The 19,933-nt window shown below is 38.1% G+C and overlaps 1 protein-coding gene across 1 annotated transcript; it reads left to right on the top strand.

Annotated features, from left to right (window-relative positions):
* Window positions 1-14,486: 14,486 nt before the first annotated feature.
* On the top strand, window positions 14,487-19,695 carry LOC131245596 (DNA topoisomerase 2-like). The gene is made up of 7 exons (XM_058245165.1): window positions 14,487-14,991; window positions 15,093-15,155; window positions 15,475-15,550; window positions 15,919-15,974; window positions 19,080-19,210; window positions 19,446-19,546; window positions 19,603-19,695. Exons 2-7 carry the CDS (start codon window positions 15,151-15,153, stop codon window positions 19,693-19,695), a joined length of 462 nt encoding a protein of 153 aa, XP_058101148.1. The 5' UTR covers window positions 14,487-14,991; window positions 15,093-15,150.
* The last annotated feature ends 238 nt before the right edge of the window (window positions 19,696-19,933 follow it).

Genomic DNA, 19,933 nt, shown 5'->3' with positions numbered 1-19,933 from the left:
GTGGATACAACACATACATCATAGTGGGGCCCACAGAACTTGGTGACGTCACTTCAGTAGCCAACTCGCCACTCAACCTATATGTAAGTCGTGCCCGTGAGACTACGACAAACTCTCTCTCTCTCTCTCGCACCCTCTCCCTCCTCTCGCTCTTTATCTCTCTCTTCCTCTCTCTCTGATCTCTCCACCCTGTCCTCTCTCAGTCTCTCTCGCGGCTTCTCTCTCTCTCTCTCTCTCTCTCTCTCTCTCTCTCTCTCTCTCTCTCTCTCCTCAGAGCTCGAAAACCCGATTGGAGATCTCTCAGCTCAACTCTCTCAATCTGTCTCCTCAAAGATCGAAAACCGGATTGGGGCTCCAACTCAAACCCTCATCTCGTTCTCTTCCTTTCACCTCGAAAGGTAAAGACCCTAACCCATGACCCAAGCGCACACCGACAAAATGAAGGTGGGCCCTAATCCCATTTTGAATTTGAGAATTTTGGTACCCTAATCCCAAATCGAATTTGGTGGTTTTGAAATTGGGGATTTGGGTACCCAACTCCCACTTGGAATTTGGGGATTATGGTACCCTAATCACATTTCGAATCTGGGGGTTTTGAAATTGGGGATTATGGTACCCTAATCACATTTCTAATCACATGCTGTAATGGATCCAGCCATATTGGTAGTTCAATGGGTTTGGTGCGTGCAACCTTTTTTGACAACAGAAAGTGTGATTCATACTGCATTGTGGGATAGTGACGGTTCATCATTGCTATTGAGTATTCTGATTTATGCATTTGTTTGAATCAGTCCGCTGACAGATCTCATCCTGATTTTAGAATGTTGATTGGGGACTTTTGAATATGAGTGTGTTTCTTGATTTGTATTGCATGTCATCTCTGTTGGCCCGCCTGTTCAGACCTGAAATGATGAATGGAGCAGATGGCTTTGGAGGTCTTAGACAGTGTGATCCTCGACCTGAGATATGAACATCCTTGTATAAGTGGGTGCCCATTTTTCAGTGCATCCAGAGCACTTCTCTGTTGGCACTACCTTTTGATGGGCCATGCACTGTAATTCTCCTTCATTTGACAATCATAACCATCTGTGGGCATATTGTAAATAAGTTGTTAATAGAGAAGTTTGAGCAATGGTCCACTTTCAATCGATAAAAGGGCCAAAGATTGAATTGGTTAGATTCTCAATTGGGAGGCTTTTGGTGCTACCATTTCAACGGTCTGGATCACAGGACCTTGGCCCCACTTTTACAAACAAAAAATCTGAGTATACTATCTATGTCCCATCATCCTATGTTAAATGATCATATGATTTTTAATCTTCCTGAGTGCCGTTTGGATGCAAAATCAGTGTTTTCATTTAGTAGGTGAAAACCAATCTAATTGATTTTTGGATGGGTGGCATTTTATTTCCTATTTCATCGGTTGATCTTGAAAACTGATCCTGAAAACTATGTTTTCAAGTGGGTTTTCCTATGACTGTCAATTAACCCTTGTTTCCCATCAAAATAAGGCTTCCTTCTCCAAACATGGGTTTTGATAGTGCACGAAAGGGGCCCTTAGTGTTTGTTTGGACCTGAGGATTATCATAATACATCATAATAATGTAATTAAAAGTTATGTGTGTGTGTGTGTGTGTGTGTGTGTGTGTGTGTGTTATCTATCTTCTGAAAACATTTGCATTTGGGTTAACATTGTTATGTTTTCATCGGTGTTAAAATTGTAACAATGACACTTAAAAAAATCAAATTATCCCTTACATACATTGATGTGTTTGTTTATGTTTGAGATTTACACCCTAATCAATTGAAAAACATAATAATTTTAAATTTCTTTATCCATCAACCAGCAATTGCCGTGCTTGATTTTCAATCATTACATTACTATGGTCATTTTCAATCTTTGTCTGGATGTTCGAGTTTTGAGGGTTCATTCCCCAGGTAGGATTTTTGCTAGAGAAACTACTGGTTGGGATTGGGTAGTGTGTTGCGGGCCAACGTTTGGCAATTTTGCTATGGGTTTGTTTTGTTTTATTTTCTATGGTTGTAGATCATGTACATCTCTTTATATCAAGATACATATGGTGCCCTTTTGTTTTTTTGTTGGGGCCTGCTTGTCTAGTTGCAAATGCCACTTCCATTTCTATAATATTATAGGTGCTATGCTCCCACCGTTTGCCCAAATAAAGGTGCCACTAGAAAACTCTTTGATTATTTAAAAATTAAGGGAAGTCCTCCATATTCAAACAAAAAAAGTCAAGCAATCAAAAGGGTTGAAATATTCAGGTCTAAGAGTTTTTATTTTTTGGGTCCACAATCAAAGGCATGAGATGAATGTATTAGAAAATCAGTTTGGTTTCATGTCAGGGAGGTCTACACAATCGAAGCTATTTTCCAAGGATAAGTGATGGACTAATACAGTGAGAGAAGGATCTCCACATGATCTTTATTGACTTACATGGATGAGTGGTGAGATGGGAAATGATAGAATTATAAATTAATGCATTTGAAAAACTTAGGAATAACACCAATAGATAATAGGATGAGGGAAAGTAGACAGAAGATGGTTTGGTCATGTGCAATGGAGACTAAGAACTGTGTTAGTTAGGAGTGAGTTGGTGCAAATCAAATGCTCTAAAACGGCAAGGGGAAGGCCCAAAAGGCATGGGTGGACATAGTAAGAAAAGTCTTATTGACCTGTGGTCTAACTGAAGATATAACCCTTGATAAAGTGGAATGGCAGAATATGATTCATGTAGCTAACGCCAATTAGTTGGGATAAGGCTTAGATGATGATGATCCACAATTTACGGTGATGCCTATCATATAGAAGGTTTGGATCATTGATATATAACCTCATATCAAAAGGCTAAAATCTTATTACGGATTCTATAGGTAGGACCCGTTTGGATGCACCTAGAGGTGGGCATCAAGCTGAGTCGAGTCGAGGTGTGCCAAGCTTGGCTTGGCTTGTCCATCATGTACTCGAGTTCGAGCTCGAACTCGAGCTTGGCCTCGAGCTCAACATTGAAGCTTAGCTTGTTTGCAAAAGCTGTCGAGTCGAGTTCGAGTCGAGCTAGCGGTTCAAGTCGAGTTAAGTTTACCTCGAGTCGAGCTCGAGCTTGTTGGGTGAGAGAGTAATGGATTCTATTCTTGATCCTCCTCCATTGTTGAAAAATTTAAAAATCTTAAGAGAATCAAAGCAAAACCCGATGAAAAAAACCAAATAAAGCTTCAAATCGGATGAGGAAACCTATAAGAATCGATTTGTTGTTGATCTTCTTCCACCTACAGAAATTCAAGTACTAGAAAAGAAACAGAGTAGAACACAGATCAAAAATCCAAGTAAAGAGCTCTAGCTAATCAAATCATTGGATTTTCTTGAAGCTTTAACAAATCTGAGAAGAACCCACCTGAGAAGTAGATCTTAAGAGATTGAAATCATACTATTGTGGAGCTGAAATAAAAATTGGTGGTGATGGTTAAGGTGGGCGTGCGGCTGGCAGTGAGCAGAGAAAGAGAAGAAAGGGAAACGGAAGGGGGTGCGTGCGGTCGGGTAGAGACTCTAGGGTTTGTTTTTTATTTTTTTATTTTCAAGTTTAAACTTAAAACTTATATTAATATAATATATATATATATATATATATTATATAATAGATAATATTTAACATATTTATTAATCGAGTCGAGTCGAGCTCGAGTTCAAGCTTCGAGTCGAGTCAAGTTCGAGTCGAGTCGAGTCGAGTTGAGTTGAAATGCCCCCTGGTCGAACTTGACTTGAACTCAACTCGAGCTTCAAATAATTAGCTTGGCGGTCTAGATCATTGATATATAACCTCATATCAAAAGGCTAAAATCTTATTACGGATTCTATACGTAGGACACGTTTGGATGCACCCTCAAAGGGGTTTTTGAGGCCTAAATTCCATTTTAATCCAAACAGCAGTTGACAGTGTGCATTTAGATGCATTTTGTGAGCCCCCATCTCATCTCCTACTTGAGAAAATAGGTGCTCAAATGCTGACTTGGCGAGTGGAAAGCTTTTTTGTACAATCAATATTAAGAAATAAAAATAGAAATACTAATTAAGATTTAAAAGTAGTGAGTACTACAAAATTACAAATCAAATCAAATTAGAAATCAAACCTCTGTCCTTGAGCCAGTCGTTTTAAAAGGAGAATGCGACATATCTGAATTCTGTTCTTGATTTAAGTAGAAGAAACCCTTTCAGAACATATCTACTTGTCCATTGTCCCTAGTCAAAAGGGAATTCCTGATGGCTGGATTCTACTTGTCCATTGTCCTTAGGATCTGCAAATTGTACATGTGTTGGCCTGCCATTTGGTGATCCATAACTGTCCAAGTGATCGCTTTGAAGGAATATAGATACACTAGTAATGCAACCCTCATCACATATAATATAATATCAACATCTTAGTCATAATCAACTCAAAATCAACCTAGTACATAGAAGGAATATAGATACACTAGTAATTCCCCTCAATATCTTCATATGGATGTTTCTTACTTTACTTACCTTTTATGTTGTTTTTAAATGTATTAGCTCGAAATTGATGGAGCAGACCCGGATGTGCGTCGGAGCTATCTGGATGTTGAGCGGGGGTCCCTGGAAGGTGGGAACCGCTATTATGACCATGATGAAGCTGTCCATTTCCTATGGACAACATTAAGAGTGGCCTGGCCATTTGGACATGCCGTGTTTATGTATTTGCTTGAAATTGATGGAGCAGACCCGGATGTGCGTTGGAGTTATCTGGATGTTAAGTGGGGGTCTCTAGAAGGTGAGAACCGCTGTTATGACCATGATGAAGCTGTCCATTTTCTATGGACAACATTGGAGTGGCCTGGCCATTTGGATAGACCGTGTTTATGTATTTGCTCGAAATTGTTGGAGCAGACCCTAGTATAACCCTAAACGTAAACCTACACCTAAAACTAATACCTAAAACCTATACTTATAATCTAAACCTATTCTCAAATCCCAAAACCTATAACTTAAACCTAAACCTATAACCTAAACATAAACCTTAACCTAAAACTTAAACCTTAAACCATAACCTAAACCTATAACCTATAACCTAAACTCAATTCCTTATACCTTAACCTATAACCAATTCTAAACCTAAACCTATAACCCACACTTATAACCTAAACCTAAACCTAAACCTATAACCTACACTTATAACCTAAACCTAAACCTAAACCTATAACCTAAACCTAAACCTAAAACCTAAATGTATTCTCAAATCCCTAAACCTACACCTAATCCTAATCTCAACTCCCTAACCTAAACCTGATTCTGAACCCAAACCCGATTTCCTAAACCTAAACCTTAACCTATTCTTAATTCCCTAAAGCTATAATCTATAACCTATAACCTAAACCTGAACCTTAAACCTTAACCTATAACCTAAACCTAAACCTAAACCTAAACCTAAACCTAAACCTAAAACCTAAACCTTAACCTATAACCTATAACCTATAACCTAAACCTATAACCTATAGCCTAAACTCAATTCCCTAAACCTTAACCTATAACCTAACCTAAACCTAAACCTATAACCTACACTTATAACCTAAACCTAAACCTATAACCTAAACCTAAACCTAAAACCTAAATGTATTCTCAAATCCCTAAACCTAAACCTACACCTAATCCTAATCTCAACTCCCTAACCTAAACCTAAACCTAAACTTGAAAACCCAAACCTAAACCCGATCCCGAACCCGATTTCCTAAACCTAAACCTTAACCTATTCTCAATTCCCTAGAGCTATAATCTATAACCTATAACCTATAACCTAAACCTAAACCTTAACCTAAACCTTAACCTATAACCTTACACTACTAAAAAAATGACCAAAGGTTATGGACTATTCTGGTTTTTTGCTATGGCTATAAACCGTAGCTCAGTTGCTACGGCTTAAAACCGTAGTTAAAACTGTCCAAACCGTAGCTAAAAGCTAACTCCGCCAGATGTACATACGACCATGGATACCTCATAAGGGACTCTATGAGGCCTATTAAAATGTGTGTACTCCATCTAATAGGTCTATCCATTTTTTAAGAGTATTTTAGGGCAAGAACACAAAAAAGGAAGTAGATCGAAAGCACAAGTGGACCACACGGTAGGAAAGAGTGGAGATTAATCCATTGATCAATTGTGTGGTTCAATTACACCTTCGATTTGCCTAGATGTTGGTTCTTTCCCTATAAAAAAATTACAAAATTAATGGATGGAGTGGATTTATCGATTGCATCAAGATGGACTCCACAAAGCCCTTGACAAGGACGTCTGTACAGATCCCATCAAATGTGAACCGTGGAGGGCCCGTTACGGATTGTTCAATGGCTACGGTCATATTGGCTTTTAGCTACGGTTAAAAACCGTAGCAGGAAAAAAAGCTGAAAATCGCACTGCCTTTTTCTTTTCCCCCCTCACGAAACATTCATTTCCCTCCACCTCTCACATCTGTCCCTCTCTCTCTTTCGATCTCCCCCACCCCTTTTCACTACAAGAAACAATAGCATTGCCGACCCTTTTTTTTCCCAATCAACATCGATGGTTCGTGTGGCCACGGGTGATTGAAAGATTATGGTTACTATAAAAAAAAAAAACCCTCTTTCACTCTATCTCTCTGCCCGCCCCCATTCTTTCCCCTTCCCCCTCTTGCCACTCCCTTCTCTCTCTCTCTCTCTCTCTCTCTCTCTCTCTCTCTCTCTCTCTCCAGCCTCGATCCTCTCTCTGCCACTCTCCCTCTCCACCCCCAATCCTCTCTCACTGCTCCCCATCCTCTCTCTTGGAACATAGGAAAATTTTGAGCAAAAACAATGCGGGGCTTCGGATCGAGATTTTTAGAAATCGAAACCCTAGGGTTTGAAAACAAAACCAAAAAAATCGAGAAAAAAGGCTCATCGAGAGAATCAGGGAGCTGAAGTACTGGATTGGCGATGGAGACTTATAAGGTCGGGATGAGATGATATGCGGTCATATACGATCGTATGTATGGATTAAGATACGACACTGAGAAGGTTTTTTGAAGATGAACCTCTTTCTCTCTCTCTCTCTTAAGATATATTCAATTTCAAGCAAGAAATTGCATTTTCTTCATCTTTGAAACTCGCACTCTCAAAGCTTCCTGCAAATGATACACGCATCATCAAGCGACATCCGGTTCAGATGGCTACACCTGCTCAGGTCCAAATGAACCCCTCAACTTCCACTCTTTTTACCATTTTACATTTGCTTATCATTTCATTTCTTTCATTAGTTTTTGCTGCATCATCTCTCTCTATGACCATCTCTGTCTTTATACTTTTCATTATCTCACCCTCACTTTTTTTATGCACACACCCCCTTTTCTACTTTTGTTATTCGACTAGTCTATTTTTTTGTAGTTTGCTTTTCGTATAAGTAAAACAAAAAGGTGTATGTGCATCGAAAAGTGGGTGTGTAAATATCATTTCTCTCCCTTTTACAGTCTTTGGTGTCACTTAATTTCTTCATATCACGAGAGTGATTGTGTATAGATTATAAACCAGAATGTTGGTGTATAGCCATTTATGGATTGATCTAGACCATCAATTTGGTGGGCCATTGCTGTTAAGTTGAATTGATCCTACAAAGAGATCCATTGGTGTGGATGGTTACGATCATGTGGTTGATTTGATATTTGGATCATGGTTGTTGCTTTTGATGCTTTCTATTGCATGTCATATACATGTCCAAATAGATGGTATATAGGGCTCTTTCTTTAGTTGTTGTCAAAATTAAGTGTGAAATTGAGAAAAGAACAAAAAGAAAAAGAGATATATGGCCCTTAGCAGGCTGCTACCTATCACAGCTACTGTTATTAGTGGAAGGCCATTAGAGATACATGGCCTTTACTAAGTTGCCTCTTTCATGCTCATTGCTAGCAAAGCACTTGGGCTTCTTTTATAGTCTAATTACAATTTCGATAACAATCATAAGATGTCTTGAGATTAATATTAGATTTACTACTTAGATTTACATGTTTAATGGATTTTTCCATGTATGAAATCCTAACTAGGTGGTGAAGTGGATTGCAGAGATATGGACCGCAAAACTTCTTCACAAAATAAATGCCCCTTTTGTTCCATAATGATGCATTATCTGTAGTTAAAAATTACTTATTTGTGTTTTGAATGTCAATGTGTTGTTCATTCACAAGATGAAGTTCGATCCAAGGCTATTCAACTGGTATGTGGTCTAGGAAAAAAAGCCCTTGTATACTTCTTACACTTCTTCAGTGTCCTGATAAGGATATTTTACCATATAATTTTTCATAATTATTATTCATTTACAGTATTTATCATAGGAAATGGTAAACCAAACAGGCCCTCTTTGTAGATTCTTCATTTGAAGGAGACATCAAAGGAACTTGACACCTATTGGCACTAGCAGTAGGAGCTTGAATATTGTTACATTGACAGTCATGTTTTGGTTAGCTTCATTATGGCTTACATTACTGAACATGAAATGCAAATTTATTGACCAGAACCCAAGACTTTTGTCTCCACTTCTTTTTTTTTTTTTTTTTTGGTACATTGGCATATATGATATGTTACCCATACAAAGCTTTCGTTGCAGTCCAAAAGATCAGTGATTGAATGGTCCTTAGGTACGCTGATTGATGTAAATTTGGCCCATTTTTTTTGGACAAATGCAGCGCAGCAATTCGAAAACTGTGACTTTTGAGCTATAGGCATGCTTCATGGCGGGACAATAGATGAATGGATGGAAGATCCTGCTAAAATCACTCATGCAGCAACCCCGTGGTGGATGATTCTGTCTGGTAAGACAGATTAAATGTGGAATGTTGATTATAAAGTTTTTTATTTTCAGGCCAGTGATGAATTGATGTATGTGTTATATCCTACAAAAATGCCATTTTAATCCTTAGATAGGCAACCCATCCATCTTGAATTTAAACCATTAGTTTCATTCCTCTAAAATATGTATTTCTTTGGATTGTGGCCCACTTGATCAACAAATAGGTTAAGAACATCTGGTGGTAAGTTTGTCATTGTACCTTCCCTTCTTTTTTCAAGAAAATTTACTCAAGGAACAAGGGTTAGGAACATGGGTCGTTAATGTTCATGGGCTTAAGGATGTGGATCTTTTGTTTCTAGGCCTTTAGTTTTTCTGTTTTCCTTTTCTTTGGCTTCGCTGCTATCTCAGCAGCTGCCTCCTTTGTTCCCTCTCCTTTTTAATATAATCTCGTTATCTTTGAAAAAAAAGAAAAAAGAAAAAAGGAAGAAGGGTTTCTATGTGTAATGACACTTCAACAATGTGTCTTTGACTCTATATAAAATTCTATCTGTAATATCAAAGCCTGAGCTCTTTATGCATAAATTGAAGAACTTTCACTCTTAAATATAGTTGTACATATAGTCAGGCTAAATAATGTTAGATGAGGACTCATCATCTTCAACTAAAATGTTGCTTGCAACCTTTTCCAACGTTTATGTCGCATGTGTGTAGGGCAATCAATCCATGTTTTACGTTATGTATGCTCCATCATGAAGATCACCTGGCACGCAAATCAGGTCTAATGCTCATCAGGCGAACACCCTACATGAAAACAACTCATGATTTAAATAAGAGTTCCCATTTTCTGATTCGATTTACACTTGTGTCCCACCGGATGACCAGATTGGCCTGATTATTGTCCTTGGTGATCATGGTCAAATTACACCATGCCAACTTAACAACTCTTGGATTTGATACATGAAGGATTTCAGACTCAAATCCGATACCCAAATTTTAAATATATCAAGTTTACAACTGGTGTATATATATGCACTTATTATTTTTCTAAATGATTATAAAAGAGCATGTTTCCTTGCCCCAACAATGTTTAACTATGCTAGATGTTTTGCCTTGTCTAATCATTAATAATGCTTTTCTTAAACTTTAGGTTCCTCATGAACCATCCTTGCATATGAATGATTTTGTCTGCATCAAAACCTACATGTAGGCGTGTTCTAAAATCTATTACTCAACAAAATGGGTATTACTATTACATGTTTCCTTTTTCATAGGACTTGATATTTTGTCTGTTTAAGGGTCTGGATGGTTATTCTGTTCAAACCAAATTGATCTCTTCATCACAAATAAGATGTGAGAACATTTTGTCATCCTTGGATGTAAATGTAGATAAAAGGTTTTATTCCAGAGTGCCAATTCAACAAAAATATCTATTTCTTTGTTCCTTGATAGGATAGATGAATCTCAACATAGATTTTAACTTCCTAAAACTTGGCGATGCCCTGTTTTGAATGGTAACTGAGACTGGATTTTGGTTATGTTTCTTACTCCCATTGGAGTTGGATGTGTATTGTAATATGCTGGACAATATCTTCAAATAGATAGTGATTTTGGTTCTGTTTCCATTTTTTCCTGTTCAGGTAAAAGGTAAGCAGATTCCATTTTCATATGAAACTTCCAATTTCTCCTTCTTCTTTTTTTTTTCTGCAGGGAACAATCTCTGTCATTTCCTTGAAGAAATCAGAACTAACGAGCATTTTGTTCTAATTAAATAGAACAGAGAACATCCTATAATTAGAGTGGAACCATATCGCCACTTGTTCATAGGATTTTTCAGGTTGGTCTCGGTTGCCATGTATCAATTCAAACTGGCCTCTAGAATGTGATAACATATGTGCCCAAGAACCTGCACAAATTTGATTCTTAATCATGCATAGATCATCAACATAACTGGGAGAGGAAAGAAGGCTGCTATTGTTTAGAACATACATAAGCATAGTCACAATCAAACTTCGATAGTAAAGAACCCCAGGCCTGATAGGCAAAGAAGTGGCAGATAGCATTGAATTTCTTTTTCTTTGCAAGTACCTTCTTTCTGAACGGATCCACTAATATGTCAGTCTACTAGAATACTAAGGATAAAGATAATGAACCTGTAGCGTTGAAGTTTACCAATCTCTTGTTCATCTCATTCTCTACCAAACTTGTAAGTTTGTTCTTGATGAATCTTGGCTTTAGCCCTCCCAGGGATCTTACATTAATTTATATGCCAAATAAATGTCCTGTGCTAGTATTTGCCATATCCATGTATCAATTTCACATGTAACTTTTAATGTGTCATGTGTTAGTGGTACCCCTGCAACTCAGTTTAATGGTACTTACTGGTTGCCTTAAATATATGTCAATGATACAGTTGGAACACTGTGGATATTCTTTTCTCAGTTAAGAATATTTATATGTCAATGTTTTTCTTTTCCTTTGTTATTGTATATTAATTCTGTTTTTTCAGGCTTTTGGGGACTATTCTGAGAAAAAGTTGTTTGGAAGGCAGAATGCTCTGTTACAAGCGAATGGTCTCCCGATGCATGCTACTTCATGACTGCAACAACAGTATACAGTGATTAACTTTATTTAAGCATTGATGCATTGACTTTAAAACCCTCCCACAATGTATTGTAGTAGTAAGGGCCTCCAAAAGCCCTCATACATTTTTTTTTTTACACACTCACACCAATTCATGGAAGCCTTCAGAATTTAAAAAATCAGTTCAATCAACTCAAATTAACAGATATTAAGGGATAAAAAGATACTTCTATCAAGCTTAAGAAGAAATTCAATCAATTAAAAAACTAAAAATTTGAGCTTAGTGGCTGTATGGATGTGAAAAGGTTTGTTCCTTTGTGAGGCCTGATTCAGTCCTCCTCTTTGGATGATCTCTCATCATCCACCTTTATCTGGCATGTAGAGCCATTTCAGCTTTGTTCTTTTCTTCAATAAAAGTTATGTTGCCGTTAGATTGCCATTAAAAAAACTTTAAAATGTTGGGTAAAAGTGCAGTTGCTTGTACCCTTATATATGTTTTGTGTGCTTTGGTAAGTTGGTCTTGCCCCTATTAGCAAGTGTACAGGTTACATTTTGGATTTTAGTAAGCACAACATTGTCTTAATCTTTTTTCTTTTTCTTTTTTCTTTTTTTTTTTTTTTTTGTGGTTTGATGATTTAGATCTTTTGAATATTAATTAATTTATTTTTTTAATTTTCTTTAATTACAGAGATCTTTTTTGGTATAGTTCTTGGATTAGGAGGAAAAACAAAGAAATTGAAAAAAAAAAAAAAAAAGAAAAAAAAGAAGAAGATAAAGCCTTTGGTACTTTATAACATTTGTGAAATTCTTTCTCCTTTCAGTTTTTGTTGAGAAACTGATATTTTCAATTTTTTTTATTTCCATTGCAGTTTAGGAAGTTTATTTCAGAGTTTTGGAGTTTATTGAAATGATTTGAAGCCATATTCAGATTGAGGAGGATTGGAAAAAGCACAGATTAGGTTTGTTACGGATTGAAAAAAAAAATCTGACTTTTATTTATTTATTTATTTATATGCTTTCTCACCATTGATATTTTTTAACAGGGAGAGTCTTTTTTATTTATGCTTTCTCTTCATTGATATATTTTTTAAGAGGGAGATAACTCAAGAGTGCTAGAAGATGGTATAGCCATCTTTGGGATAACACATTTGGCAGGATTATGTTTCAATTGGTTACGTCCATGTACTTTCCCCAATGTGGATTAATGATTTCTGGAAGTATGCACAAATTCAATGATCCTAGCCATATGGTCATTGCCATCAAATAGACTGTAGAAAATCTTTTTCTTTTTTAGTGTATAACATTGGGGCTACTCCCTTACGGGTTGCCCATGGCATGACCGAAACTAGGGTATATCTTTCATCAGACCCGTTAATCAATTATATCTCACCATCAAGAAGTGAACATACTTGTTTTAAAACTCACAAAGGCCCCAGCATGTGAACTCTATCCAATATTTTATCAGGCAGAGTAGATTTACATAGGAAACGTGGTGGGTGCCACCGACTAACATGTGGATTAAGTCTTAAGTTCTGCTAGAATGAACTAGATTCCGACTATGCTCTATGAGGCCCACGATTATATATGTGTTTCATCCTAACTATCTACCATTTTGATATTGACCCACTCTTGAAACCTTCCTAAGGCCATGTTCATAAAGTCATATGGAGGTCATATAGCTCAACTATTGGGAAAAAGAAGCTCATTATGATGTTTTGGAGTTTATATTATTAGATGCAACAGCAACATCTGAAATCACTCAGTGCTCCTTAGTTTCTTCAAATTACAAAAGTAGCTTGAAGCTCCTCGGAAGCATGAAAGTACCTCTAATCATACTGAGGAAAAGCATACATACCGAATCCCCTTCAACTTGATGTTGGTTGATAAGCCTCAGTTAAATTGATGTTAATCTTACGTATTTCTGTTTTCTGGGCGACTTTCTTAGTGGTAGACTGATTTATGCATATGAGATGTGCAATGCCTCTGAGTTAGCTTTGGATTGTGCTTTCTTTTTACTGATATATTCCTCAAAAAAAACAAGAAAATAAAAGGCGTGTCATGATCAAGGGAGGTGATTCAATAATTGTGTATGGAAAGAACCATTGCTTTTGTAATTGGCCATGAATATTTTTATCGTAGCTAGGTATTGCGGTATTTTTGTTATTGTTCTGTGGTACATTTTGAAGGGCTTTCCTTGATGTGATGCAGTCCCAATTTATTCATTTTTGTAATATGTGCAGGCTTGTCAATGTTCATTTTTGTAATATGTGCAGGCTTGTCAATGTTCATTTTTGTAAGAGTACACTCTCTTTTGGACCTTGCTTTACGAACCATAGCTGCAACAGCAGATTCTTGTCACGAGGAAATGACATGTTGTGTGGTAAGTGACTCCCTTTATTAGCTTGCATTAATAGAGTTGGTGGGAATCGAATGAGTGTTACCTGCAGACACATGCTGCAAATGCTGATTGAAACGATCGATGTAAGCCATTGTGGCTTATATTTGACATTAGGTTCATCAATCAAGCAACCCCAATTTGTATGTGTCATAGCTGAAAAGTTTGGGTGGCCCACTCATCATGTAGGCCACCCTTGTACAAAGAGACGGGAAGTTAAAATGGTATAACCAAATGTTCACATTCACTGTACATGTTTGTCCACCTGATGAATGGTCTGGCATGTCTTCTGGGCTAGGACATGTTCATCATGTGGACAATACTGAGATGAACGGGCCTAGTTAGCACAGACGGATACCGCATTGTTACTTGTGGAGCACTAGTGATTGGTGTTCGCAGATGATTTGCAAGTATGATTTCTCAAACCTAATATTTCTTTCCTCCCATTACACACACAGGAAAGATCTTCTTTGCTTAATAGATTGGGGACTCTTAGTGATCTAGAATATGGGATGAAAAATTTACTTTCTACTCTCAGTGACTCCCATTACTTTCCTCCCATTGCACACACATGTTTCTAATGGTAATGATCAGACAGAGCCAGTAAGTGTCACTGGCCTAGAATTGTTCTCTCTGAGTTACAAGGTATGTCATGTTCTTGCATTCCTTTATCATTTTGAATCATAGTATCCTCTGGGGATATTCTCTAGTACTTAAATTTTGGCACAAGAACAGGTGCAATGGCCATTGTCCCTTGTGATTTCCAGAAAAGCCTTGACAAAGTATCAGTTGATTTTCCAATTCCTATTTCATTGTAAACACGTCAACCGCCAACTTTTTGGAGCATGGCAAGTCCATCAAGTATGTGTATGTTTCTTTCATGTAGACATGTTTAGGTGGCAAGGAGTGTTACATGCAGCTGTGCATCTGTAAGTGCCAAACACTTACAGATGAATTGTCGGATCTTGTGCATATGCTACTCTTGCATGTGCAGGTGCTTCTGTTTGTCACTCGCAGAGGGTCATTTGCACTCTGCAAGTACTAATTTCTCTTGGGTGGGTTTTGATTGCTTTCTAAATTACTGATACATTTACAAGGGGTTCGTGCTTTTAAGAAATTGGGAACAGCCATCTCCCGCTCTTCAGTGCTTTGCCGCAGCATGCTTAAATTTATTAATAGCCTTTTACATTATTTGACATTTGAGGTAAGCTCTGTCTTATTTTCATTGGCATATCATTTTATTGTCATTTTTTGGAACCAAAGTTCTTTTGTTCATTGTAATAATTCCTTGTACGCCATTCGTAGGTTCTTGAACCCAATTGGCATGTGATGCACAATAGACTTCTAACTGCAAAGAGCATAGATGAGGTCTTCTCATCATTCTCCTACTTTCCTCTTCTTAAATGTACTTTATTTTCTATATGTAGGGGCTTGTTTGGATGTGACTCCCAGTAATGGTTGGTATGGAGCTTTTGGCTGAAGCTCCCTACTTTGAGTTGGCATTGGTGCAGAAAATAGAAACTATCAGCTAGATTCCTTCTTCCAAAATTTCTGGTTTGAACCGATAGAGTGAGACAGGAATATCTTAATACATATTTATGTAGAATACATCCCATCTGCTGATGGAAGTGGAACATCCAAACACACCCTAAAAGAACAGACTTTACTCATGGGTGATGCATGGCAGGTTATCCAACACCACGATTTTTTCCTTAAAAAAATGTCTGAAAGAGTGCCTACTTCTCTTGCCTCAACTTCTCAAGGTCAGGAATTTGTTCCCTTGCCTAATGGATATGAATAGTGTATCCTACTTCATTACAATCCAATCCTTGTTTCTTGAAATGGAAATCAAATTCACTGGGATCATCTGAAATTGTGTGTTGCCTTTCAACAACAACAATATTTGTTTTGATTAAAATCCATCTTATTAACCGAGTGCTTTAAGACTGGGCTGATTAATATTTTGTTGGCTTCAGGGATCTCATTTGCTTCATTCAATTAGCGGTTTGCATCAGCCATAAAATAGATGTGGCTGATTTTTATGGATGTTGTCTCATCCCAATTTTGAGGACATGACTTTCCTTTTTTTTTTTTTTAGGGGTCTTTCTTGTATGATTTTCAATCGATGCAGGAGCATGAGAAGGAAGAAGCCCAAGTGGAGGAGGTGACAGGACAGATGGAGGGCAAGTGTAACGCCCTGAAATTCGGGGGTCAAGCATAACTCAGCTCCCGAGTTTCAAAACATCACTTATGCAACATATGCAATGATGGATATATGTTGTCTGTATGAGTGCATAAAACATGGAGTAGATTAAGCTAAACTACAAACATAATCCAGGGATAGGTGAAATCTGCAAGCGGAAGATTGAAGAAACATATATGTATATCTATATAAGTCCCTGAGATATGTATGCTCTGCCAGGTCATAATTACAAGTGTTTTTCAAAATATAAGTATCAAAATAATCATCCATTATAAAATAAACCCTGAATCCCCGTAGCTCAGGACACGGTTCACATGAACCCGCCTGAGAACTGCATAAAAGAAAATGCCTCCTTGTCATCCTCAAACTCCTGCTCTGCCTCGCGGGTCGCTTCATCATCTGCATCTAAGACAGAGTCTGGTTGGTGTTGAAACACCGTCCCAGAACGTGGGAGTGAGTGTCAACTCAGTGGAATAATAAAGCAAAGGTTAACATGTTATCAATTCAGTCAAGCAGTAATGATAAGACAATATAATCAAACATGTCCTAGTTACTCTTGTTAATGCAAGGATGTATGTAGAAATGATGCATGCCCTCGCCTGCACTCCCTCAGCGTCTTCATCTTACGGTATGCATGACAACCTCTCGCAGTGCTCCATGACACCAAGGCACATGCAGTGCGATGCATGAACATGATTACTAAGTTGTTATTAGTCCTTTTCATATAGTAGGATTGGGAAGCTAAGGTACCTTCCTCATATCAATTCTCAAACGGTGATCCATTCTAGGGTCGTCAGTCCTAGACAATCTCATACGATATTGTGGTTCTAGGTCGCTGCAAAGGGCTCGTCACCAATCAATGCATGCCTATCATACCTTAGTTACTACCCTAAGGCTCGTCGCCTCAATGCAGTATCAAGGTATGCTCGAGGTCACTACAAAGGGCTCGTCATCAATCGATGTAAGCTGACAGCACGAATATAGTGTCCCATACCACCATAATCGGTTCACGAGTCTGAATTGCTCACTGGTCACTACGGGGAGGCTCGTCACCCCAGCGTAGGCCGACAGTTCGACCACGGTGTCCCATACCACCATGCTCGGCTCATGAGTCTTAGCGGATCGAGGTACCATAGTTGACGGGATTGCACTGGTAAGTTTGGTACCCTAGATTCAAACAATAGCGTCTATACATGGTGCACATTTACCAGGACAATCGGGTTACTTGACGAGCTCGACTAGCACGAGCGCACGTTGAGTTGAACAACATGGAGTGCGCAAACACTCTATGTGGCCAAACCACTGCCGACAACCCTAATACGACTCGGGTTCGTCAAACACGTCCTACGTGGCGAAAACAACCTTGGCCACAAACTCAAGGTTTGTTACCGATTCCCTGGACTATTTCATAATCCCAAACACATTCAAGCATAACAGTTATTCATACTAGCAATTCAGAACAGTAATGGATCAACAATTCCAATCATACAAGCATGTGAGCACTTGATGGATTTCAACTTAACATGAATTCACACATAAGTTGCGTCTAAGTTAAGCAAACAAAGAATGTAAATTGCATGGAGGAAATCATACACATCATTAAGATAGTTGAGAATCTCTTCTCAACGCCCATAAAAAGTATAATATATTACACACTTATTCATTTAGACATTTCTACAAACACTTAGGCTACATATTCCAACATACATGACGTATGTTGGTGATAGCTCATATTAGGACAATTTCTCTTACCAAGGAGTTGTTACACATACAACTAGCACAAATATGCGACAATTAATCATGGCAACCACATGCTCATATTTCATACGTATACGATACTTTCTACATATACATGGAATACACAAATCTCAATATAGTTCATATATATCAGAAACGCAATATAAACATCACATTTGGCATGTGAAATTTCACCCACAACAATAATAAACCATTAACCGACATTGAAAGCCTTAAAAACTATAACCTATACGAATATTGTCTGCACCTTAAACTAGAAAGTGTGCTACAGATCTGATTCAGACGATAAGTCTTCATCAACAGCGACTAGATAACCTAAGGCATGAATGAAATTAGCTACATGGAGACTTAGATTATTCTAAGCTCCAAAACAGGTTAGGGTTTGATTGACTTACCCAAGAATGAATTTAGAATCGCTGGAATAACGATTCAGATGCGATGGTTTAGGTACGCAGAGTAACTGGGAAGAATATCAAGATGATTCACCAACTTCTCTCTCACTTTCTCTCTCTTTTCCTCTCTTTCTCTTAGCTAGGGTTTAGAAAATTCGTATGGAATTTGAGAGTGAGGGTTTAAGGTCTTATATAGGCCTAATATTTATGGAAATAGCCCCAGGGCCAAGGTATACTTAGGTTATAACCAAATCAGGTCTATTTTGGTCCAACGAGCACTTCTGGTGGTCCTTTTCCACATGCGGTCGGACTTAAGCTCACTAATATTAGATCTTAAGCAAGTTAAGTTTTCAGTCCGATCGGGTCTCTAGATCACTCATGGCGGACCAATTTCAATTCAATGGTCACCGAAACGCGATCAGGTCTGCCGGCACTTTGACATGTATGGGCCATCTTTCCTGATCCGATGATAAATTTGGGTCAGATTCTGACGGTCAGAATGCTTAAGATCGGTGCGCAAGCGACATGACTCAGATTTCTTAAATTCATATTTAATTTCTAAATAATTTCACCTTTCTCACACCATCTGGACTTGATTTTTGAGGCGATTGTCAAGCCCAACAAGGTGATCATAATTGTCTAAGATCATCGCTATCGGACTTTTGACGCGCGGTCCAGGTCCGATACAAAGTTTCCAAGTACTCCCGAGGGCAACTGGATTTAGCGTTGAATCCTAGATTTCAGGTAACATAGCGCTAACGATTCTATAGGTTTTGGGTCTTATAGATCGAATTTAAAGTGATTGGTGCTAATTTCACAGGCAATCAAACTTAGCGCTAGTTAATTCACATTTAACTTCTAAAGGAATGAGTCCTAAGAGAATCCCGATTGAGGTGGTGCTCGGGTCTTTGCATGAAATTTTCCGAGATGTTATAGTAGGGCAGGGAAGCCTCTCGCTAAGGCTTCTAGACAAGTTGGAAAGAACCCAAGAAAGAACAACACCAAGAAAGCCAATGAAGCAGATACTGTTGTGAAATCTGTAGCATCAGTTAGTACTACAGCTGAAACTGGTAGGCATCATTCTTTTCTGATGAATAAAAACTTATCTTTATCAGTAAGCCAGTGTTTGGACGTACACGCCAATCAGCAGCACAAAAATTGAAACCCGATTGGTGTGTTTGAACGTACCCGCCAATCGCAGCACAGAAATTGAAACCCGAAATGGGTGGATTGTTAGTTACCATTTTTTTTCCCATCTTGAAGATTTCATTCATCTCAATGCATGTTATCTTTTTCTCTCCGTAGGACATGTTTCCAAGGTGGCAAAACCCAAAGGCAGGGGAGCTCTGAAGAAGGCTCCTGCTAGAAAGGTGTGCTTGCAAATCTTGAAACTTCTTATTTCCCAAGTATCTCCCTATTTTGTGGACTTCTCATTGCCTTTTTGGTTTGGGTCTTTCATCAGAAAATGCCAACTGTTGCTGATAGTGAGGAGGAAGATGATGAGGTGCTCGAGCTAAAAGAACGACTGGCAGCGTATAACATTGATTCTCCTTAAGATCAAACAGGTATATGATCATCCATGTGCAGTAAGCTTTCGGATCAAAGCGAAGCTGATAATAGGGTGTTAGTTGATTGCAAATTGATAACCAGTAGATGCACATCCATGGAGTTTTCGCTTGCGATTGTTGAGAAGCTATTTGGCTGCGAGAAGGCAGTGGATCTTGCTGTTAATGAGAACTTTAAATAGACATATAACTATTATGTTGGCATTGTACTTTTGTGAATGGAAATGA

Source organism: Magnolia sinica, chromosome 1, assembly GCF_029962835.1.
Source record: "Magnolia sinica isolate HGM2019 chromosome 1, MsV1, whole genome shotgun sequence".
In the NCBI taxonomy this organism is placed as follows: Eukaryota; Viridiplantae; Streptophyta; class Magnoliopsida; order Magnoliales; family Magnoliaceae; genus Magnolia; species Magnolia sinica.
Note: the sequence above shows the minus strand (reverse complement) of the source record. Positions and strands in the feature narration are given on the sequence as shown.